This window comes from Orussus abietinus, unplaced genomic scaffold (assembly GCF_000612105.2).
Source record: "Orussus abietinus isolate OABI.00-Male unplaced genomic scaffold, Oabi_2.0 scaffold257, whole genome shotgun sequence".
Lineage (NCBI taxonomy): Eukaryota > Metazoa > Arthropoda > Insecta > Hymenoptera > Orussidae > Orussus > Orussus abietinus.
Window position 1 is genome coordinate 38009 of NW_019394410.1, and position 22669 is coordinate 60677.

A 22669-nucleotide genomic window follows, 5' to 3' on the forward strand; every position below is an offset into this window, starting at 1 on the left:
TCGGGGCCCTCGTAATCATGGGTCCAAGTGTTTAGAAGAGGTGGCGCGCTCAGTTCGATGAGGAAACCGGGGAATCTTGAAAGGGCGACCGCTGGTGAGAGACGAAGGGTACGTCGCGGGATCCCGTCCCTCCGTTTTACTTACCGGGTGAAAGGGAGGGAGGTGTTCCTTCGCGCCGGTAGATGGCAGCCGAGGGCTCAGAATCTCTCGAGGCTAGTCCTCGAAGACGACGGCTTTCCCGCGAAAATTCAATTTCGCCACCCTTTTACCAGCGTCGAATTTTATATCAACCTTCTGATACCTAACCTACGAGTCACTCGATCTCTTCGATTTGATTTCTTTTATAATACGTTATAGTAGACTAAAAACTAAGCGGCACGTAGTTTTTTTTTATCTCCCATTAAACACTTTAAGGGGGTGAAATCCAAAGCAAGGCATATCAAGGGGGTGATTTGGCAGTTTCACCCACAAGAACATAATATTTTTTAACCAATCCACCTGAAGAAGCATTTCTCATAACGAGAGATAAAAAAATGTAATTTTCTCAATGAAAAAAAAAAATTAAGGGGTGAGCCACCCCTCACAGGCCTCACTTTGGATGGTGGTTTCAGCCCCTTAAAGTGATTAATGGCAGATGAAAAAAAAAAATACCTGTCGCTTAGTTTTTAGTCTACTATAAGATATTATAAAAGAAATGAAATCGGGTAGATCGACCTGGGATACCTTCCTTGTAAGACCTCGTGTACACGCAGTCGACTTGAGTGTGGAAAAGCTGCGTTTGAAAAGTGCACTCCCGTCCCGTTTACCCGGAATAGCTCGAAACTCCGTCGACGCGTGTCGCGTCGCATCTTAATGCCCCATTCCCTAGCGATACTCCCCTCGACGGCGCTTAATTCGCCGTCGGTCTCCTATCCGGGTATTAAACGCGGGAAATGCGCGGATACGACTTACCGGGCATCTTCCGGGAGGTAATCTCTTCGTGGCGGTGGTCCCCTTCCTGGAGGGCTGGTCTCTAAGGGTCGTCGAAGTCCGCTCTAGGGAAGTCTCACCGCCGCGAGCCTTCGGGCTTACTGACGGAACCCGGCCGTCGTCGGGGTTCGATATACCCGGGGCATCGATGTATCTTAACGATCGATCTACCGATTTACAGTTAGGAATCCGCGGGGACGCACCGAGAAAACCGGGGCACGTAAAGCGATACGAGGTGAATGCGAGCGGGCGCCCCCTCCACCCTCTGTCCCCCTCTCGGACCGATGCAGCGATATGCACCTCGCGATGCAGCTCTCGATGCGGCATCCGGGGAGGTGGAGGTCGGCCACGTGCCCCCCTCAATTACCGGGAGGAAGAGTCCGACTTTAAGGACCGAGTGTGTTTATCGGGCAATTATCGGATTACGGTACCGCCGGTTATATCTCTGCCGAGTGTGTTTCGGGTCGCCGTATATTTCGCGTTTCTCGCCTGCGGTAAATGACTCCTATTAATTTTTTTTAACCCTCCCCCACACTTCTGGCCGTCATCGCTTGACGGAATCGTCGCGGTCATAAACCATGGGGCGCCTCTTCCTATTAATAGAAACGCCGCGACGCGCCGTCCCGGTGGCGGGGCGAAAGCTCGGCGGCGTCTCGATCCGCGAGCGGAGTCGATCGCTCCGATATTCGCGATCGATGTGGGTGTGTGTGTGGGTTTTAAATACTTTTCGATGCCTTACCACGTGGATGTGGATGGTCTTAACAACCATGGAATTTAATGTTTCTGGTATAAACATATATATATATTTTTTTTTAATGAATACTTTTCGATGCCTTACCACGTGGATATGGATGGTCTTAACAACCATGAAATTTAATGTTTCTTGTATAAACATGTATATATATTTTTTTTAATGAATACTTTTCGAAGCCTTACCACGTGGGTATGGATGGTCTTGACAACCATGGAATTTAATGTTTCTTGTATAAACATATATATTTTTTTTGTAATGAATACTTTTCGAAGCCTTACCACGTGAATATGGATGGTATTGACAACCATGGAATTTAATGTTTCTTGTATAAACATATATTTTTTTTTTTATGAAAATTAAAATTTAACTGGGCCAAGGATCTTCCTTATAACGGAACGAACTGGTGGAATTGTCGGATGTATAGGACACGCCATGATAAATTCTCTGAATGTTTCGACCAGACGATACTTGCCGTTATGCTTATCGTTACCGTTACGAGAGGTACCCTGAATGTCTTAAGGGTAGATTTATGGAGTTCGTCCGGGACGAGGTGGCGAGTCACCGGGAGTCCTCGGCAGTCGTTAACCCTCGACGATTAGTCATCGTCGAACGGTACGCATTAGTAATCGATTCTCTCTCACTTGGCGGCGAGTTTCCGTCCCCGTCGGGAATTTTCAAACCTTGCGGCAAGCCTCCGTGCCTGGTGCCGATTTTCGATATCGTTCCGATGAGGAAATGAGGAAAAGAATATGTCAAAAATAGAGGTAGAGTCGTCGAGGAATATTCCGTCATCCGGAGACCGTCACGACCGCCCTGGAGGAGAATACTCCCGAAAAGGAGTCGCGGAACGAAACGCCTCGTCGAGAGGAAACCGGCTTTTCCTCTCTCTCTTTCTCTCCTGTCCTCCTGATTTCCGGTTTCGCCGGTGCTTGCGATAGACAAAGACGTTCTCTCTCTCTCATTTTCCGCCGCCTCGTTGCATCCACGCGATTTCTCGACGTCCCGCCGACCTTACGTAATCTCCTCGGCAACCCGGGCGGCACGCGAGCCTTTTCCGCTCTCCCAGGACTCCGTTATCCTAGACATTGGTTAGATATAGTCCCTTCGAAGGGCGATCTACCACGCGAGGGAAGGAACGAGGAAACGCGCGGTGCCTTCCGGTCGCGATGAGTCAGCGGCGGACGGAATGAACGGTGCCGTTCTCGTCGGTTTACGGCACTGAGCGATAAGCGATACGATAACGCGGATCCGCGTCCTCGTTTAAAAGGAACGCGCCGATCGCTTATCGGCCCACCTTTGTCCCTGCCGAAAGTTCCGAAGTCCCACCGAGTTGCGTATTTGCATCGTTGCGTCGAACCCCGGGCGCGAGAATTCAATAAATACGAGAAGACACGAAAAAGGGAAGGGACGATGGGAGAAATTGGGAAGAGAAGAAGAGGGTGGGGATAAAACGAACGGAGAAAATCGAGGAAAGGAGGAAGAGGAGACCCGTCGCGCTCGGCGGTCGAACCCAAAGTGAGGGCAACCGGTCGGCGGTGCGCGCGCACCGGCCGGTCCTCCGCCGGGCGCCGGTTCCCCCTCCCCTGCCGGTGTAACCGGGCGCGCGTGCGCGCGCCGCTTAGCTCGGGTGGGCGGCAGTCGGCGATGGTCGGCGATAGTCGGCGGCAGTCGGCGGCGGGCCACGGAGACGACGACGTCAGGCCGGAGCCGAGTGCCAGCTGGAGCCACCCGGACGCGCGTTCGACGCCCAGGGTCCTGGACCGTCGCGATGCCGACGCCTAGGCGCCGGCCGGATTCCGTGACGCGTCGCGGGTGCCGGTGACCGCGAGCGGCCATAAGTGAGCGGAATAGGGGGAGGAAACGAGATAGAGGGAGCGAGAGAGAGAGAGACGCCGCGAGTGTCGCCGGTTTTAAAGCCTCCTCGTGGAGACGTCGGGCCCCGGGACCTTGTCGCCGGAGACGCTTTCGGGCCCCGGGATCCGGGACGCTTCTTTCCGACGAGTCGCATTCCGGTCGAGTGAGTTTGCAAAGCGGCCGGAATTTTACCGGGCGGAGGTAACGGGCGCGCGACGCCGCGGGCCCCTTCTCCCCCCCCCCCGTCCCGTTCTCCTCTTCCTCCTACCCCTACCCCTCTCGATTCCATGCCAGTCGCGGACCCGCTCCGAGGACGCGCGCACGCGCGCTGCGACTCTCGCGGACCCCTGGCCGGCGCGGGAGGTGGAGGGCCCGGAATTCGGCGCGGCCTTACCTGACTTTACCTGCCTTGATGCGACTCTACCTCCTCGCACCTGCCGCGGGACAGTGACGCGGCAGGGTTCGGGGAAATTTCCTGGTCCCGCTTTCCGGACCGTTACGGCGACGGTCGAGCCTAGGTTTTCCGCGAGGTCCGCCCTCGTCGTCGCTAAATCTCAGGTCGACGTCAATAGATCCGCGGAAAATGATCGCGAGGTCTAAACTCGAGGTCGCGAAAATCCACCCTCGTCGCTAAATTCGCGCTCGATATCGCTATATCCACCCTCGACGTCATCATATCCGCTCTCGATGTCGCAAATCCGCACTCGACGTCGCGAGACCCACGTTACGTCGATGGTCGAGCCTAGGTTTTCCGCGAGGTCCGCCCTCGTCGTCGCTAAATCTCAGGTCGACGTCAATAGATCCGCGGAAAATGATCGCGAGGTCCGCACTCGAGGTCGCGAAAATCCACCCTCGTCGCTAAATTCGCGCTCGATATCGCTATATCCACCCCCGACGTCATCATATCCGCCCTCGACGTCGCGAGACCCACGCTCGTCGTCCCGACGCCCCCCGGGAGAGCCGGCGGACGGCGAGGAATGCGAAGGTGGAGGGATTGGCGAGGTCAGTGTCTCGCGTCCGTCTATTTTCTCCCGACCGTCCCGACCGATCGGTGGACCTCCCCCAGGAACTTTCCCCGGCCCTCCCGGTCGATTGCCGATAATTACGATAATTTGACCGATATCGCCAATAATTTCGATATAGTTATACGATAACTGGGCCCCACCGCGAAATTCGTCCCTGGATGGCATACTCGCTTTACGTATGTCGGTTGACTCGTCGACGTCTCGCCCCGGTCGATGACCGGTCCACCGTCCATCGACTACCAGGCTCGATTTCCGACCCGGCCCTTTTCTCTCGCCTCTCCATTCCTTCGACGCGTGTCGCGTTCTACCCAGAAATAGTAGCGGCCCGTTGCGAGAGTGACTTACGTCAGCGCATTTGCATATCCTCGACCATTTCTTTCACCGGCACGCCGGTGCACGTGACGCCCCGATGGCGACTCGACTGTGCGTCGCCTTGGAAGATTTTTATGTTTCTTTTCACGCTTTTATTATTATTATTTTTGGTTTTTTTTCCCCTCCACTTTTCACGGGTACTTTTCTCATTTACTCCAGGTCGCGCGGTGGCCGGCTCCGGGGGTGGTAAAACCATTAAACAGCGAAAGGATTGGGAGGGGCGGTAGCCTAGTTTCCTGCTTTCCGATACGTGCCAATGACGATCGATTTCCTCCAAGGGAGAGGCTAAGGCAGTGGTTCTTAGACGGTGCTTTGTATGATTTTTTTTTCTTTTTTTCTTTCTTTCCTCCTCTCTTTTTTTCGAGGACGTGTAACCGCACAACCCAGCAAGTCGAGGGAAAAAAATTGATTTTTGGGACCTTTACGAATTTCTCTATGAGATTCATGGAGCTAGTGGGTGATATCGAATTTTTTGCGTGGGACGTAGGGGTTGGGCGCTTGGTGATTTTTATATACGCAAGGTTTCCTCGTGAAGTTACCTCGGAGAGGTTAGGTCTATCCTCGATTCCGTCGATTCTCTTGATTACCTTAATTTTCCCGATTTTCACGATTTTACATTATTCGTAGGAATTTTACGCTTTTCATGATCTCAATTCTCCCGATTTTTGCGATTTTTCATTATTCGTGCGAATTTTACGATTTTTCATTATTCGTGCGAATTTTACGATTTTCATCGTTTTCCCGATTTTCACGATTTCGCATTATTCGTAGGAATTTTACGCTTTTCATTATCTCAGTTCCCCCGATTTTTACGATTTTCCATTATTCGTGCGAATTTTACGATTTTCATCGTTTTCCCGATTTTCACGATTTCGCATTATTCGTAGGAATTTTACGCTTTTCATTATCTCAATTCTCCCGATTTTTTCGATTTTTCATTATTCGTGCGAATTTTACGATTTTCATCGTTTTCCCGATTTCGCATTATTCGTAGGAATTTTACGCTTTTCATTATCTCAGCTCCCCCGATTTTTACGATTTTCCATTATTCGTGCGAATCTCACGATTTTCTTCATTTTCCCTATTCTCCCGATTTTTACCATTTTTATCATTCGTACGAACGAATCGATGGTGCCGGATCCTCGCGTAAAGTAATTCCGTCCCGTTCGCTCAGACTTTTAAATGTATTTGGCGCGAGACTCTGCCGAGTTTCCCGATTTTACGGATTTTCCTGGTTTTCTCAATTATCCCGATTTTCCAAATTTTTTCGATTATATCTCGAGCCCGTCCCATCGGACCTCGGCATCCCAAAGCGCGGAACGCCCGAGAAGGCGCGCGCCTCCGAAAAGAAACCCGTTTCCGGCGCGATTGCGCAAGCCCGACGGAGCGGTCCGGTCGGTTTCTTAATTTGGCGCGATCGGCGCGATTCGCCTCGGTCGCCGTGACGCGATCGCGCTCGAGCCACCGCCTAGGAGTCGGCGATTCACCGCGCTTCCGAGAAAAAGCCCCGATCTCGTCGAGGATCGACTAGGTTGGCCTGGATTCGCCGTCGGACCGGTCGATCCGGATCCGGCGATTTCCTTTCATCCCGGCGTCGCGGCGCCGCGTGGAAGCGCCGATCCCATCGGCCAGAGGTTAGCGCCGAAACGAGACGCGCCGGAGAAAGGGAGCGAGAGAGAAACCCGACCTGGGCCAACCTGGGGAAAGAGGGGGCAAGGCTGGCCGGGTATTTCGATCGGCCACGAACAAATCGATCGGAGAGAGGATCGCCGGGCGATCGGAAACTCCACCTCGAGCGAGTATTTTTGGAGCCCTGGTCTCGGCCTTGAACCTCGACCCTCTCCTTAAGGGGATGTGAAAGTGGCATCCGAAAGCTCAATCGTTCATAAAACTTCTCATAGAACTGGGCGTCTCAAATCGTTTCTTACTTTAAATCGCGAGTATGGAGACCCTAAGGTAGGTCCTGAAACTCCCGAAATTTCATTTTTTATATACAATTTTTAAAATACCTGTAAAGAAATTTGAAAGGAATTGAAATTTCATGAGGGTCGGGGGCTTCCTTATAGGCTCCCTATTCACGTTGTAAAGTTTCAAACTATTCGGTAAATCGAGTTGGGAGGAATGTTTTATAAACAAAGCCTCTTCGATGACACTTTCACGTCCCCTTTATTCCAACCCCTGGGGGACTCCCGATTTGAGACTGAGAATTTCGACCGATGGACCGTCAATGGATCGATCGTCCATGATAAGATACCGCGCATCGAGAAACTAGCGTTTCCGCAGTTTTTAAAATTCAATTCTGAGCCGAATTAATTGATTGTCAGATACCTGTAATGATGACGACTGAGGGTACCGGGGGAATGAGGCGCGATATTAATTTTCTTCCCTCGAACGTTGGACAGGGGTGTGTGAAATGAATTGTGGGAGAGATTTTATTTTCACCCGATCTGTCACGTGCGATTACGCCACGTGGGCTTATCGCCGGTGATAATTATTTCGGAGGAATTATCTTCGAGGAGTTGTGTGTGTTTTGACGCGTGAAATTCCCCCCCGGGGATTATTTTTAGGACGAAGATACGTGTCCGCCCTTCGCGCCCGGGAATAATCGCCCGGAAGCGTCGCGACGCGTCGAGAACGCCAAGGGCTGGCTTTCCCTCGGGAGGGAGAGAGAGGAGGGGTCACAAGTTCGCTTCTATTTTCTATTCGCGATCTAATTCCGGCAGGCCCGGGATATGCAGCCGTCGCGACGCCCCTCGCGGACCCTGCGGAAAGGGAAAATCCCGGGTACCCGCGATTACGCGGAATTTCCCCCGGGGAGAATACGAAGAGGGAAGTCACGGGGGGTTGGGGGGCAGAAAGGGGGGAACGCTTGCCGGACGTCGCGACGCCGGGATTTTCGACGGTGAAATATGCGAGCTGACCGCAGACGCTCGAAACGGCCGCACCGCAGGTCGCGGAGAAAGAGGGAGAGAGACGCCCTCCCCTTTGGATCTTGCAGCTATAGATAGACCTCTCGCCCTCGCGACGCGTCGCGACGTCTCGGGCGGACCTCGCGAGATTTCCACCTGACCGGTGGTAATTGGGAATGCTTGGGGGTAGGTCCTCGCGGGGAGGAAAAATGAATTGGTGGATTTTGCGCGGGGAGGAAAAATTAATTGGTGGATTTTGCGCAGGGAGGAAAAATTAATTGGTGGATTTTGCGCGGGGAGGAAATAAAGGGGTAGAATTTTGTGCGAGTAGGAGACAGGAGTAAATTCTCCCAGGTAAAAAGTAAAGGGGTAGATTTTCGCGGGAAGGAAATAAATCGGTAGATTTTCCCAGGTAGGAGATATAAAATTAAAAAGTGAATTTTCACAGATAGAGAGTAAAGGGACAGATTTTCGCGTGTGCAAACGAGGTAAGGGGTGGTTTTCTCACCGTTCAGAGAGGAGGAGATTTTCTCGAGTAGAAAAAGAAAGGGGTTGATTTTCTCGAGGAGAGGAAATAAAGGGGTAGATTTTCGCCAATAGGAAACGTAGAGGGGAGAAATGATAAGGGATTGATCGGGCAAATGGGATCGAAGGGGGCTGGATTTTTCGGATAAGGACGATAAGGGGTGAATTTCGCGGATAACTGGGGATGGTCTTCCTTGGACCGCGACCCCGAGGATCCTCGATGAGGTTCGCGGAGGCTCGCTCGCGGTTTCGCCGAGGTGTCCCGTTAGCCGAGGGAACCTCGTTTCGAGTCCCTCCTGATAATGGCGACTCGAAGCCTCGGTGCACGCGAGGTAAATGCCTCGGGCGCCGCCACCTCCGCCATCCGCGACCTTGTTCGCACGCCCGCGGGGCCGCTGCGGAAATCCGCCCCCCGCGCGGAAGAGGTTCCCCGAGACGCTAAATCGACGTGTCGCGGAATCGATCTCCGAAATCTCGAAATCGACGTGTCGCGGAATCGATCCCCGAAATCTCGAAATCGACGTGTGGCGGAATCGATCCCCGAAATCTCGAAATCGACGTGTCGCGGAATCGATCTCCGAAATCTCGAAATCGACGTGTCGCGGAATCGATCTCCGAAATCTCGAAATCGACGTCTCGCGGAATCGATCTCCGAAATCTCGAAATCGACGTGTCGCCGAATTGATCTCCGAAATCTCGAAATCGACGTGTCGCGGAATCGATCCCCGAAATCTCGAAATCGATGCGTCGACCAAATAAAAACGAAAAAAAAAGGAAAGAAAGAAAAACCACGGAAAAAATCCGGAAATCTCCAAATCGACGCGTTGAATTTTCGACATCGATGGAGAACCTCGATATATCGAAGTGTCCCAATAGGTCGAGAGAATTTCAGAAATCCTTAAGGTGAAGCGAAACACGTCGAGGAACTTGATCAACGTTTGTAAAGATGATTTATCGAAATACCTACGTCGCCGACGTAGGTATTATTATTATTATTATTATTATATCGACAGCTGCGTCGAATTATGTTGGGTATTGTACTAAATGGCATACTCCGCCTGCCGTTTTCGTACAGTAATTGTAAAGATATCGAAGTGAAACTCCAGAAATCCTCTGGATTCATGCTTTCTGAGGCCCTAATTACCTACAGAGGGGGACCCCCCGCGCCATCTGTGATTTTGCACGTCAACTAAATCTTCACTCCGAGACCTCGTATTCCCATCGTTTCGGCATAAAGACGCATAAAACACTTTTTTTTTTTTCCCTTTATCCCATTCATCCCAACCCTTTCGTTTCTCATAACAGAGCTTTCTATAATTGTATATCGATCGAAATATGAGAGCGCGGCGCCATTTTGCTTCTAATCAGGGCCGAGTTAAAAAATTGTCTTGAAAATTCAAATTCGCATGTGTCAGGACAATTCTTTGACGATCACGAGTCGCGTGTCAAAGTTTCGGAAAGTTTGGTCGGAACGCCCTTAAAAAAGAAGCGTTTTATTTTAATCGAGTTATTTGAGGGGGGGTGTTTCACTTCACCTTAACCGAGGCATCGGGAATTCCCTTTCCCGGGTCGCGATAATGGGGGGACTTCCCGGAGCGGTGACGGAATCCGCGGCGGTTCCGCGGAACCGGCGGGTGACTCGTCGGCGGGGGCCTCCAGGGAGCGGCAAATATGGAAGGGAGCCCGGAGGTGTCGACGACGAGGGGCCCCGCTCGGTGCAGCTGCAGCGGCGCCGGCGGTCCCTCGAGAGGTGCTTTCTTTCCGCATTGGCCGGAGCCCACGCGCGGGCCCCTATTGGCCGGCCGCTTGCCGCGGCGGCTCCCGATTGGCCGAGCGGTCGGCTCCAACGGAATGCACCCACACGCCGCGCGCCGATTACCATAAGGGGATCCCGATCGCGCGGCGGCCGGTCGGCGCGCCGGGCTCTCGCGGGGCTCTCAGTGTCGCGTCCACGCGCCGCGCGGACGGTCGGTCAGTCAGTCAGTCGGTCGGTCGGTCGGTCGAGCACCCGCCGCCCTCGAGACGGAGGAAATATCCGCGAACGAGCCATACGTTGTTCCAGATCCGCGGAGAGAGACTAGCGTCGTCTCGTCGATCCCTCGTAAACTTAGAGTGTCTCGAATTTCTCGATATTTTCAAATTATTCAATTTCATCCCTTTCCCAATAAACGCCCAGCGACGTCGTATCGTCTCCCTCCGGTATAACAATACGTGATATAAATCGATGTCTTTTCTCCCCCCCACGTGAACCGTTGAACCTTGAACGCTGCATTTTTCGACCTAACCCCTGATTTGCGAGGGGTTCACCCCCGGGGCTCCTCTCTCTCTCTCCCCTCGAATCCGGGATCTCGTCCCCCGCCAACCCCGAGAATTCGCTTCTGCGTAGACGCGCGAGTACCGCGCACCCCGCCCACCCCCATGGGGGGTCGCGAGTGCCTCGAGGGTTAGGAAGGACTCGAAGGACCTCTCCGCCATGTCGACCCAGGCCTACTACAAGGAGCGGCTGGGCTTCGACCCCGCCGACACCGTGGCCGAGCACCACCGGGAGCAGAGGTCCCAGCACGGCTACGAGGAGTCGCTCTCCAAGTTCAAAGGTCAGCCCCGACGAGTGGCGAGCCCCCTCTGGGGGCCGGAGGGGGAGGAGGGGCGCCGGTCCAGCAGCTCCCAGGCCTCCTGGGGCTGCTGGGCGATGTTCGTCGAGGCTCACGGTAGGTGGACACCCGGATGAGGTGTGCAGTCTTGCTCGGGGTGCAGTGCTCCAGAGGGAGGTCCTTGAAGGGGAAAGTGAACTTCGCCATCCTGGGGGGTTTTCATGTTTACGTGTATACATGTACACGTACAGTTTTTTTTTTATTTGCTGTTTTTATTAGAACGAAATAAAATTCTTTTTCTCTCGATCTGTCCTTGACGCATCTTTATGAAGACCCCCCCCCCTGTTAATCGGGTGCTCGCGCATGGTGTGTGACCGAAGGATTTTTCACTAATTCGATTAACCCTCCCCCTCCCCCTTCGTAGCCAAGGACAAGGAGATGCTCCACGAGCTCGCTCGATCTCCCAATTGGCCTCTCGAATACGCGCCGGGTCTTTTAACTGGGAAGAAAAAAAAGTTGCGGCAATTTCCTGCCCATTAAGGGGGTTAATAGAGCGGGCCCCGTTTCTCCGTTTGTACCGAGGCCCGCGCCCGGTAACGAGCCTTCCTTTCTTCGGAGGACTCGCCGATCGCGCGTTTCATATAAAGGATAAATAAATAAATCCTTACCTCGCCGCCCGAAAGCCCCGCCGAGTTTCGACCCCAATCTACCTCGACAAATTGTCTCTCTGTGCTTCTACTTCGCCTAGAAGAAGAAAAAAAAAATACTAACTCGGTGTAATTAAGATATCTCGCTCTAATATGTACTTGGCTCGAAGCTCTACCGTGTCTCTCGATCACCACGAGTTTTTTCCCACTTGAATTTCGAGTCATACTGATTCACCTCGGAATCGCGGGATTCTGAGTGGACTCGTCCGTTTCGAATTAATATTTCGTCTCCTTAAAAATAGAAAGAAATTGAATCGGTTCAATCGTCACTTCCAGGAGAGAGTATTGGTAAATATTTCTCCGTCCACGTTGTGATGTTTTTTTTTTAAATTTTTTATTTGCGTCGAGACCTCCCCATCGATCTCTATTTGGCTCGAGAAAACGACGTAATTAGAATCGCTATGTCGCGACAATTGTCTCGATTCGCCCTCCCCCTGATCCCCCAACCCCGATTAATCGGGAACGGGTGCAATTGAACCAATTAGCGGGGCGCGGTACTTGGACGACTGCCAGTTAAAAAATGCGATCGATTCGGCGCGTGACTCGCTCGAGGACGAAAATCCTAGGTCGTCCTGGAGCGAGGAGGTGCGGAAGGACTCTTTTGATCAATCGAGCCGAAGGAGGGGGGGAAAGGACTCCAGAGCATGCGCATCCCCTGCAACTGCATCAGAGTGTGCCACCTAACCAGCGCCTGTCTAGTGTTTAAGGTCGATAAGGCTGATAAGGTTCTCGAAGCCTCCCATAGCCTGATTCCTTGGTGATGACGTCGATGAAGAGGAAATAAATAAATATATATATATGTATGTATGGATGAGGAAATCTCATCGGTGAAAATATTTCTATGAGAAATATTCGACGAAACGTATTCTGGTCGAATTTCTCTGCAAATGAAATATGGTTACATGGACCCGATTTGCCATTTACTTGTTATCTTTTGCATTTGCATGTTGTAATGGATGAAATGCCTCGGTCAATTATTCCTGGCCGATTAGAGTATCGTGACTGAGATGAGAGACGCTGAATTAATTTTTCTGGATTTATCCCGTATGTCTGGGTTATTGTAACGAGATATTTTCGGCGACTTGGGAGAATTAATAACCGAATTGTTTTAGCTGATGAGAACGAGTTTGAAAGGGCGGGGGATAATTCGGATCATTTTATCGGGAGGTTCTTTTTTTTTTGTTTTCGAAATCGATTTAATGAGGATGTACGATTTTGTTCAATGAACCGAACTTTTTTTTTTTCTCTTGAAAGGAGAGGAATTTGTCAATGGGCGACTCGCTCGCGCGAGTACTGCTGCTCTGTCGCACCTCCTCCTGTGAGGACTTCACTTACGTAAGAGGACATCGCGTATCCTTGGCTTGACTATCTCTCTTCAACTCTTTTTCTCTGTCTTCTCTTCTCAACCTCGGCGCCGCTCGATTCCTACTCGGCGCGTCCACTCTGGCTTCGAATTCTTGGAGGACCGTGCACTGTTGAAGATGAGGAAGTACAAGAAAAAAGATGAGGAAGTGTAAGAGAAAGATGAGGAAGTACAAGAAAAAAAATGAAGTACGAGAAAAAGATGAAGTACAAGAAAAAAAAAAAGTAAAGTACAAGAAAAAGGTGAAGTGCAAGAAAAATTAAATAGCCGGTCGGACCGCTCGATTTCCGGAGTCGCGACGGAAGTGGCGATCCGGTGAGCAAGCATGCGCAATTAGAATCGGCGTCGGTGCTACGTCGAGTGGCGCCCCACTCGAAATGCCTGCTCGAAATCAGCGGAACGATTTGGCGAAAACTCGAGAGTCGATAAGAGATGAAATACCGTCGAGCTCTCTCTCCTGGAGGAGCACAGACGAACCGTCGGCCGTTCCCACAACTCGTCAGCGGTATCTGTAGGCTATAATTTAAAAAAAAAAATCAGATAGTCGGAAAAACTGTAATAAATTCATGAAACACTTACCAGTAGTTCCGCCCACATGCTCCACCCTAAATTAAAATACCCTCTTGGGCGTACTCGTATCGTAATTATATTATACTCTTTTTACGAACCGATTAGGAAAATTTCAGTCCATTTAATTTGTCTCGAGTTTGATGTTTATTTAAATTGTATCTTATTTACTTAATTCTTTTATTAATAAAATAATAATTAAAATAATAAAAGGTTATTTAAATTCGGGGATATATTTTTGCGTATATTGGGTTGCGATAATTGCAAAGAAGGATGGTAAGGGATATTCCAGCCGATCGAGGGTTCGATTCAAGGAAATGCGCGATTCCGATGAAGTAGATGCATCCCCTCGGGTTAGATCGGTATTGGCGTCGGTTTCGGGGATTCCTTCGAGCCTATTCACGCTGGAAGAGCGTCGCGTCCCGGAGTGGACGCGCGCCAGTGTATTCGAGGGAGCGATAATGGCCGTGAGAGAGAGGGGAAGAGTGGAGCCCCCTGAGGAGGGAGGGAGAGAGACGCGAGTTCACGGACCTCTCGACGGCACTTGAACTCCCGCGAGAGAAGACCGGACAGAAACCGCATGTACGTTTTTCTTTGTTTCTTCTCTCTTTTATTTTTTTTTTCGTTTTTTCCTCTCTTTTCCGAAAATGAAGTCTGGGAATGCACTCGTGTTCCCCCCCCCGGAAGGGGGTTCCTTACGAATGGGCGCGAAAGGACGACTGAGGTGGGCGAAATAGACAAAATGGGCGAGACAAACGAAATGGATGAAATGGGCAAAGTGGGCGAATTGAACGAAATGGGTGAAACAAGCAATGCGGACGAAATGAGTAAAACGAGTGAGGTGGACGAAATGAGCAAGGTGGGCGAAATTAACGAAATCGGTGAAACAAGCAATATGGACGAAATGAACAAAATAGACGAAATTGACGAAATGAGCAAAACAAACGAGATGAACGAAATGCACAAAATGAACGAAATGGCCGAAATGGACAAGGTAGGCGAATTGAACGAAATGGGTGAAACAAGCAATATGGACGAAATGAACAAAATAGACGAAATTGACGAAATGGGCAAAACAAACGAGATGAACGAAATAGCCGAAATGGACAAGGTGGGCGAATTGAACAAAATTGGTGAAACAAGCAATATGGGCGAAATGAACGAAATGGGCAAAACAAGCGAAATTGACAAAATGAACGAAATGGACAAAATGGACGAAATGGGTGAGGTGGGCGAAATGAACGAAATGGGTGAAACAAACAATGTGGACAAAATGAACAAAATGGACAAAATTGACGAAATGTGCAAAACAAGCGAGATGGACGAAATGCACAAAATGGCCGAAATGGGCAAGGTGGGCGAAATTAACGAAATGGGACAAACAAGCAATATGGAAGATCTGAACGAAATTGGTGAAACAAGCAATATGGAAGAATTGAACGAAATTGGTGAAACAACCAATATGGACAAAATGAACAAAATGGACGAAATTGATGAAATGAGCAAAACAAGCGAGGTGGACGAAACTAAAAAAAATGAAAGAAACGGACAAACTGGGCAAAATGAACGAAATGGGAAAAGTGGGCGACACGGGTGCCCTAGCGGGCGATTTTTCGAGGCTCGTCGTTGGGCGCCTCCACTTAAGATTCCGATCTCGGGCCGAGGTGACGTCACTTATACAACGATTTCGAGGGGACTCCCGCCCAAAGGGTTTTGCGAAATCGGAACGAGTGCTCTCGAAAGAGCGAACGAACTCTCCTCCGCCCACTCTCGGCTGTCCTGACGTAATCGAGAACTTACCGCGGGCCCAATTCGGTCGTTCCGAGGAGTCGACTCGAGGCTCATCCGCCGACGCGGTTCGTGTCGATAATCGATCTAAATGACCTAATCGAGTAATGGATCGATATATCCGTCATAGACGGAAAACGCGCTCCTCGGGCGACATTCCGCCATAGCGAGCCGTTCCGATGATCGGGCGTAATTACCTAATCGAGTTATATGGCGGGTACTCTCGTAACGTTAAATCGTTACGACGAGTTCCCGCAGACCCGTCCATACGAATCGAATTATCGCGGATAATAAAACCTCGATTTAAGGGTACAGATTTCAATTCGACGCGATTTGTCGGCCACAATCGACGAAACGCCCCTCGGGGCGACTCGTCGACCCTCGTTGGAAATCGATTTTATCGATTGTCTTAGGTCGATCGAATCGGCCAGATGTCTAGGGGATGTGTTACAACGCACTCGATGACTTGGCGAGGATGTCTAGGTCTTGCAACGATCATTGTTACTGATTCGCCCCTTTTTCTCTGCTTACAGACGAACGAGACGCCATCCAGAAGAAGACCTTCACGAAGTGGGTGAACAAGCACCTGAAGAAGGTGAGCGACTTTCATTGAAGAGTCGAGGAGCAGGAACTCGAGATGGCCGCGAGATTTGTCGTAGGGTTTAGTATGATAGGGCTCGGCTCGAGGTATCCGCTTAACGTAATCGGGTTGCGAGATGGAGACGCTAGGCGTGCCCGGGAAGAAAGGTGGAAGGTTGGAATGGAAGGTGGGACGAGGAGGCGAACTTCTTAGAGTTCGGCCCGACCTTCGGAGCCTTTAAACGTCGCGGTTTCGCCGTTTCCCGGGGCTTCTGCATATTCATCGAGCCGCGTTTAATGGCTTTTGGTAAACATCCGTGACATTAGACGCCGGCATCCTAACCGGACGATTTGTCGTAGCGTGGGCGTCGGCGCCGTAAGAAGAAAAGGAGAGGCATCCCCCGAAAAAGAAAACCTCGATTTCTAACAAAATCATTCGGAGAAGAATTTCACGGACGATTGACCTCTCAGTGGCCACTTTCATATCACCTTAAGCCCTCGTATGCGCATTTGGTGTGAGGCTCTACCGAGTTGCCCTGTTCGAAACGTTGGAAAGTCTCGCCCTGGACGTCCTGGCTTTCCGATTTCGAAGACTTGTACTTCAAAGTCCGATTTCGAAGACTCGTACTTCGAAGTCCGATTTCGAAGACTCGTACTTCGAAGTCCGATTTCGAAGACTCTTTCAGTGGCGGACATGAATGCCTCCCCTGCAGATACGGCATCGCCTGTGCAGGATGGGAGGGCATTGATGTCTCCCAGTGTACATTGGCGGGCATGAATGCCTCCCCTGCAGATACGGCATCGCCTGTGCAGGATGGGAGGGCATTGATGTCTCCCAGTGTACTTTGAAGTCCGATCTCGAGGGCTCGTACTTCAAAGTCCGATTTCGAAGACTCGTACTTCGAAGTCCGATTTCGAAGACTTACAGTGGCGGACATGAATGCCTCCCCTGCACATACGGCATCGCCTGTGCAGGATGGGAGGGCATTGACGTCTCCCAGTGTACTTTGAAGTTCGATCTCGAGGGCTCGTACTTCAAAGTCCGATTTCGAAGACTCGTACTTCGAAGTTCAATTTCGAAGACTCTTACAGTGGCGGACATGAATGCCTCCCCTGCAGATACGGCATCGCCTGTGCAGGATGAGAGGGCATCGATGTCTCTCAGTGTACAATGGCGGACATGAATGCCTCCCCTGCAGATACGGCATCGCCTGTGTAGGATGGGAGGGCATTGATGTCTCCCAGAGTACTTCGAAGTCCGATCTCGAGGGCTCGTACTTCAAAGTCGACGCTTTCCAGAGTTCGGGGGGGGTCCTCGAGCTCCAGGGGAAAGGTTGGCCGGGGGGAAAGGAGGGATCGGAGAAACCGCTCTATGATTTATTTATGAGCTCAGCGCCGGGTAAACGATACGGCTATGGATTTCAGAACGACCACCGTCGGATCGCGGAATCTCGCGGACCCGATATCGACTCTGGACAGGTTTATGACTTAATTCGAGATCGACTCGGTCTCGTTACTTCCCGTAAGATCGAGTCGCGCCCGTTCGAGACCTCGGAATCCGATCCCCCCTCTTTCCCCCCGATAAATCGCCTCGCCTTTGATCGGCCCTTCGATCGTCTCTCGATCGTCCATTAGATCATCCTCTCGAGCGTCCTTCCGATCCTTTCCATCTAGCCGATAACGATTGCGGAAACGCGGGAAAGGGAAAACGCGCCGAGACGCGGCGACGCCGCGTCCACCGGGCCTCGATCGATCGAGATCGATGCCGATCGCCGTCGGGCTCGCGTGGGTAGATCACGTTGCACAAGTCGAGTAGGAAGCCGGTCGTAGGTAACGCCTTGCGTATCGACGCGCAATGCTCGCTCGCTCTTGCGTCGCCAGAAGAGCGGAAACTGGGCCGCGACTAGTTTTCAGTATGACATGTTTTTTTTTCCCTTCCTTTTTTTTCTCAGGGCAAAAACCTGAATTCTCATATTCGCTTTCTGGCAAATTCTCCGATACATGGTTCTTTTCATTTATTTATTCTTTATTTATTTTTTTTTTTTGTAATTTTTGTCATCTTCGAAGTCGTAAGAAATTTCCTACTTTTCATTTATTTTATTATTAATTTGAATTCCCCGGAAGCGATGATTTCGCGGGCTTGCAAAGAAGGCTTCTCGGGACGTTCCTTGAAATCAAAGGGAACGATTAACGAATGGTCTCTCTCTCTGCTTGCATGCACCGAGAATGCACCGCGGTGCATCTAGACGCGACGTCTCGCTTTTTACGGTGGGATGCGCGCAGATCCGAAGGACGCGACGTAAGATCGATGGAAATCGAAACGCGGCTCGATATTCCATTACGCCCGAGGTCGAGCTCGTTCCTTGCTAACGTCGAAGTTCAGGCGTCGCGACGGAAATCGTCCCCACTACAGTGCCAACTTAGATTTGACTTGCTGTAAAATTGGCGCCACTCCCTGAAGGAACATAACCCCCAACCGTGACGACTTGGAGATAAAGCCACGAATGGAATTGTTATCACACCGACCCTGTGGGTCGTACCCCTTTCAGGGACGCCAATCATCTCCTTTGGTAACGTCGAACCATTTTTTTTTTTTTCATTTTGGAGGAATCTCTCCATTCGAGCCCCGAAAAGGCTAGGATATCGGAAAAGAGGAAGGAAAAAGGACCTTCGAGTCGGCCAAAGGTGGACGCGCTTGGCGCTCCTGGACAATGATAGCGAATCTGATACGGCCCGGCCTTGATCATTGATGAAAAAAAAAAAAATTATAGAAATCGTCCCCACTACTTTATCAACTTAAATTTGACTTGCTGTAAAATTGGCGCCACTCCCTGAAGGAACATAATCCCCAACCGTGACGACTTGAAGATAAAGCCACGAGTGGAATTGTTATCACACCCCACCCTGTGGGTCGTACCCCTTTCAGGGACGCCAATCATCTCTTTTGGTAACGTCGAACTAAATTTTATTTCTTTTTGGAGGAATCTCTCCATTCGAGCCCCGAAAAGCCTAGGAAATCGGAAAAGAGGAAGGTCGAGTCGGCCAAAGGTGGACGCGCTTGGCGCTCCTGGACAATGAGAGCGAACCTGATACGGCCCGGCCTTGGGCCGAGCCCCAGAGGGCTCGTTCTCCGGAACGCGCCTCCTTGTCTTACCTTACGCCTCGTGGAGACGCAAGGTCGCCACGGGATCGGCCGAAATGAAGAAACCAGGAGGATTACGAGCGGGCAGGTGGGGCCGAGCTGTCGGGAAGACCGCTCCCCGGTCGATTTCAGGTGGGATGGATATGTATATCCAAAGGGGGCGATCCTTTTTAAGGAGCGCCGCGGCATCGACTGCTTCCCGAAGGGGACGCGAGCGTGAAATCGACGCCCAGGGCGCCGTCTTTCCGGGTCTGGGTCGAAACGTGATCGATCCTCGCCGACTCGAAAGGAAGGTCGAGTCTCTCCCGGGACATCTCGAAGGATGTCACATCCTTCAGGTTCTTTTCCTAGGCAGGGGACTCCTTGACCCTTTGAGCGCTAAACTCTTTCGACGTATGGGCGAATTTCATCAGGGCGGGCAAGCGATATTCGACCAAACGTCTGGCGTCTCTTATGCGTCTAAAGGGCTAACAAGGGTTATTGCATTTCTTTTTAATATTAAATCTTTCGTCGGATATTCCAGTCTCACTTTCGGGACTAACCTGAACTCCTTACGTCCCAGGTTTTCGTATCGCCTTAACGAGGATCCCTCCTTTTCTCCGTTTTTCTTTCTTTAAATCCCACCCCCTGGGTGACTCTAATTTCGACTCGGCTCGAGATATCCTCGCGACCTCCTCAAGGAATAAGTACACCGTTTCGTGGAGTTTTCTCGGCCTGTTCTTTAAAATACCTTCCCTAGTCCTTGGAAACTAACCATTTTCTAGGCGGCACCTCCGAGGTAATCCTCCTTCGGGGAAGTTGACGCACCTCCGGATTCCTTGAAACTAATCATTTTTAAGGCGAATCCTCCGAGATATGGCGCACTTCCGCTCGAGTCGAGTTTTTTTAGGTCTAAATTGTTTGGCTCGACTTCCTCTCTTCCGAGGGCTCTCTTCTGGGTCCTCCAGCCGGCTGCGGATGTTTGTTTATGCGTCGATTCCGCGCCGCGGGTTCCGAGAATTCCGCGGCTCCTTTTCTTTGTCGCTTCGGGGCCCGACTACGGTTCGCCTTTTTAAGGGCGGGAAACGGGAGAGAAATTCGCGCTCTATTTTCGGACCCTGGGCGGCACCGGAAGCGAGTTCTCCCTCGACGGGCGTTTCCCACGAGAGTAGAAGGGTTCGGCCTGGCCGTAATTCACGTCCAGGGTTTCTGCGTTTACCGTTGCGTAGGTGCACGCAGCTGCGATCCGCGTCCTCTATGAATTACACTTCTAAAGGCTAATTCAGTATTAGGGGTGTAGTGTATAGTAAGGAAAATTCCTGAAATAATTTGGATTAAAAGACATAAACCTAGAATAGATCCTATATTCCATCAGATTGAGATATTTGAAGGGGAAGGTAGAGTTAATATTGGATTTTTCTTTAAGATTGATTTATTTATAATTTTTTTTTATTTGTCGGAGTGGTTTGTTGAAATGAATACATATTTTTACTACAATGACTATATTTAAGAATAGATAAGAGATTACAATTAATGTTGAAGATTTTATTGAGTAGAATAGCGATCTAAAGGATTGGTCAGGATTTGATGGATGATTGGATATATAAATTATACTAATATTATTCCAGGGTTTCTGCGTTTACCGTTGCGTAGGTGCACGCAGCTGCGATCCGCGTCCTCTTCTTCTCGTCTATTCCTTGTTCCGAGTCGACTTTGCGGTTTCTTCGGCTCGTCCCCGCGCGAGAGGAAATCATTCACGGAGGTTATAAAAGAAATGCTCACTTCCTTGACGGCGCGAAACGAGGGAAATATCTTTGCAGAATGTTTACCACAAGGGGAATGAAAAAAAAGAATCACTTCACCGAGGTCATTGAAACTCCACTTAGGGTCGCGATATGTGCCCATAATTATGAAAGTGGTCTGAGTCAAAATTAAAAAAAAAAAATGAGTTTATCAGTTATTTCACGCCATATTATTTCAAACGAAATTAATTCAATGTAATTTCGAAACAAAAAATATATGACTTAGACCACTTTCATAATTATGGGCACATATATCAATGTATGAAATTTCTGGGAGGAAACTCTTCAATGCGATTATTTTCAATGAAAGTTGGCTATCGGGTCGATTTTTGGAAGGAAGTTCCAGATCCTCCACCCGGAGACTATCGTTAGATTTGTTCAGAAAAGGCGTCACGTTTGCCGGATAATATTTTCCTAGAAATGTTTGACTCTTCTAATAAAATGGAAAAAAAAAAAAAATAGTAGGTAGGATCCGGTTAAACAACCGGGATTTCGGTTCGTTCAGCTTGAGATTCTTTTTTCCTCCTGCTGGAAGTTTTTGTCGCTTCGACTTCTCGCCTTCCGCGGCTCATCTCTTCATCTCGTCATCTCGTCTCCTGACAGATCACTGGTCCACGACAAAGCTTCGCTCCCGGCAGCTTCCCTGCCACCCACCGTTCGCCTTTTGTTAATGGATTCAGGCACGATGACTATATACCCAGCAGGAGTTTCCAATCACCTCGGGAGGTCCCTCGATAGATTCAGGGATTCGCTTTCGACGCGACGAGGTCGCGAGATCGATCGATCGATCTCCGATCGGACGCGGATCGACGACGGCCGATCCGAGAGTCGCGCATTACGTTTCTCATGACTCACGAATTCCTGTAGCCTCGAGTCCCACGACTCCTCGGCGGAGTCAATGTCGATGCATCGTTGCATCGGTGCACCGGTGCATCGACTCGTCCGGTTCTCACCTAAGAGCCCATCTCGGGCGATCGAGAGAAATAGCGAGCGCCGTATTTCTTTTTTTTTTCCTCTCTTCCTTCATTTTCTTCCCTTATGCGGCGATTGCCCGTGTCCATTTCCTTATTCACGGTGTCGCTCGCACTTGTCGCACACCGGTGGCGCAATTGCACAGCCTCGTCAAAAGTTGCACTCCCTGCCGGCTGCAGTTTTAGCGCGGCTCTCTCGACCTACCAGGCCGATTCCTTGGCACCCACGCTTGGCTTTCCTTATTCGTCTGACCTTATTCGGACACCTTCTCCTTCTCCTTCCCTGCTCCCCCGTCGCCCACTTTCCGCCCCTCGCCGCCCCTTTCCTCTGCTGCACCGGATAAAGGTCGGTACCCGCGAGTCCACTACGCCCTGAGAGTGCGGTCCTAATGCAACCTGGGAAATCCAGATTCATAGAAAATCTTGAAAAAATTCCCTCGAGTTTCTCCCACATACATGTACATAATATCTTTATAAATCGTATCTATAAGTTGCGCATTTTTTTTTTTTATGTCGAACCGCGGAACCCTTGCCTCCTCTTTGCTCTGCTGCACCGGATAAAGGTCGGTACCCGCGAGTCCACTACGCCCTGAGAGTGCGGTCCTAATGCAACCTGGGAAATCCAGATTCATAGAAAATCTTGAAAAAATTCTCTCGAGTTTCTCCTACATACATGTACATAATATGTTTATAAGTCGTATCTATAAGTTGCGCATTTTTTATTTTTTTTATTTTTTATGTCGAACCGCGGAACCCTTGCCTCCTCTTTGCT

General features: G+C 50.4%; 1 protein-coding gene across 27 annotated transcripts in view; it reads left to right on the top strand.

The window, feature by feature from the left end:
* Positions 1 to 22669, top strand: part of LOC105694779 (microtubule-actin cross-linking factor 1) — a 104797-nt gene that overhangs the window by 9785 nt on the left and 72343 nt on the right. For 12 of the 27 annotated variants that reach the window (XM_023432198.1, XM_023432203.1, XM_023432210.1 and 9 more), the window contains exons 1-3: positions 3429 to 3561; positions 10795 to 11002; positions 15958 to 16019. In XM_023432198.1, coding sequence (XP_023287966.1) covers positions 10882 to 11002; positions 15958 to 16019 — 183 coding nt within the window. In that variant the 5' untranslated portion in view covers positions 3429 to 3561; positions 10795 to 10881. Of the gene's footprint in view, positions 1 to 3426; positions 3562 to 10794; positions 11003 to 11077; positions 11117 to 15957; positions 16020 to 22669 lie in introns of those variants that run through there. The other 15 variants (XM_023432201.1, XM_012415734.1, XM_012415756.1 and 12 more) reach the window with 5 other exon arrangements.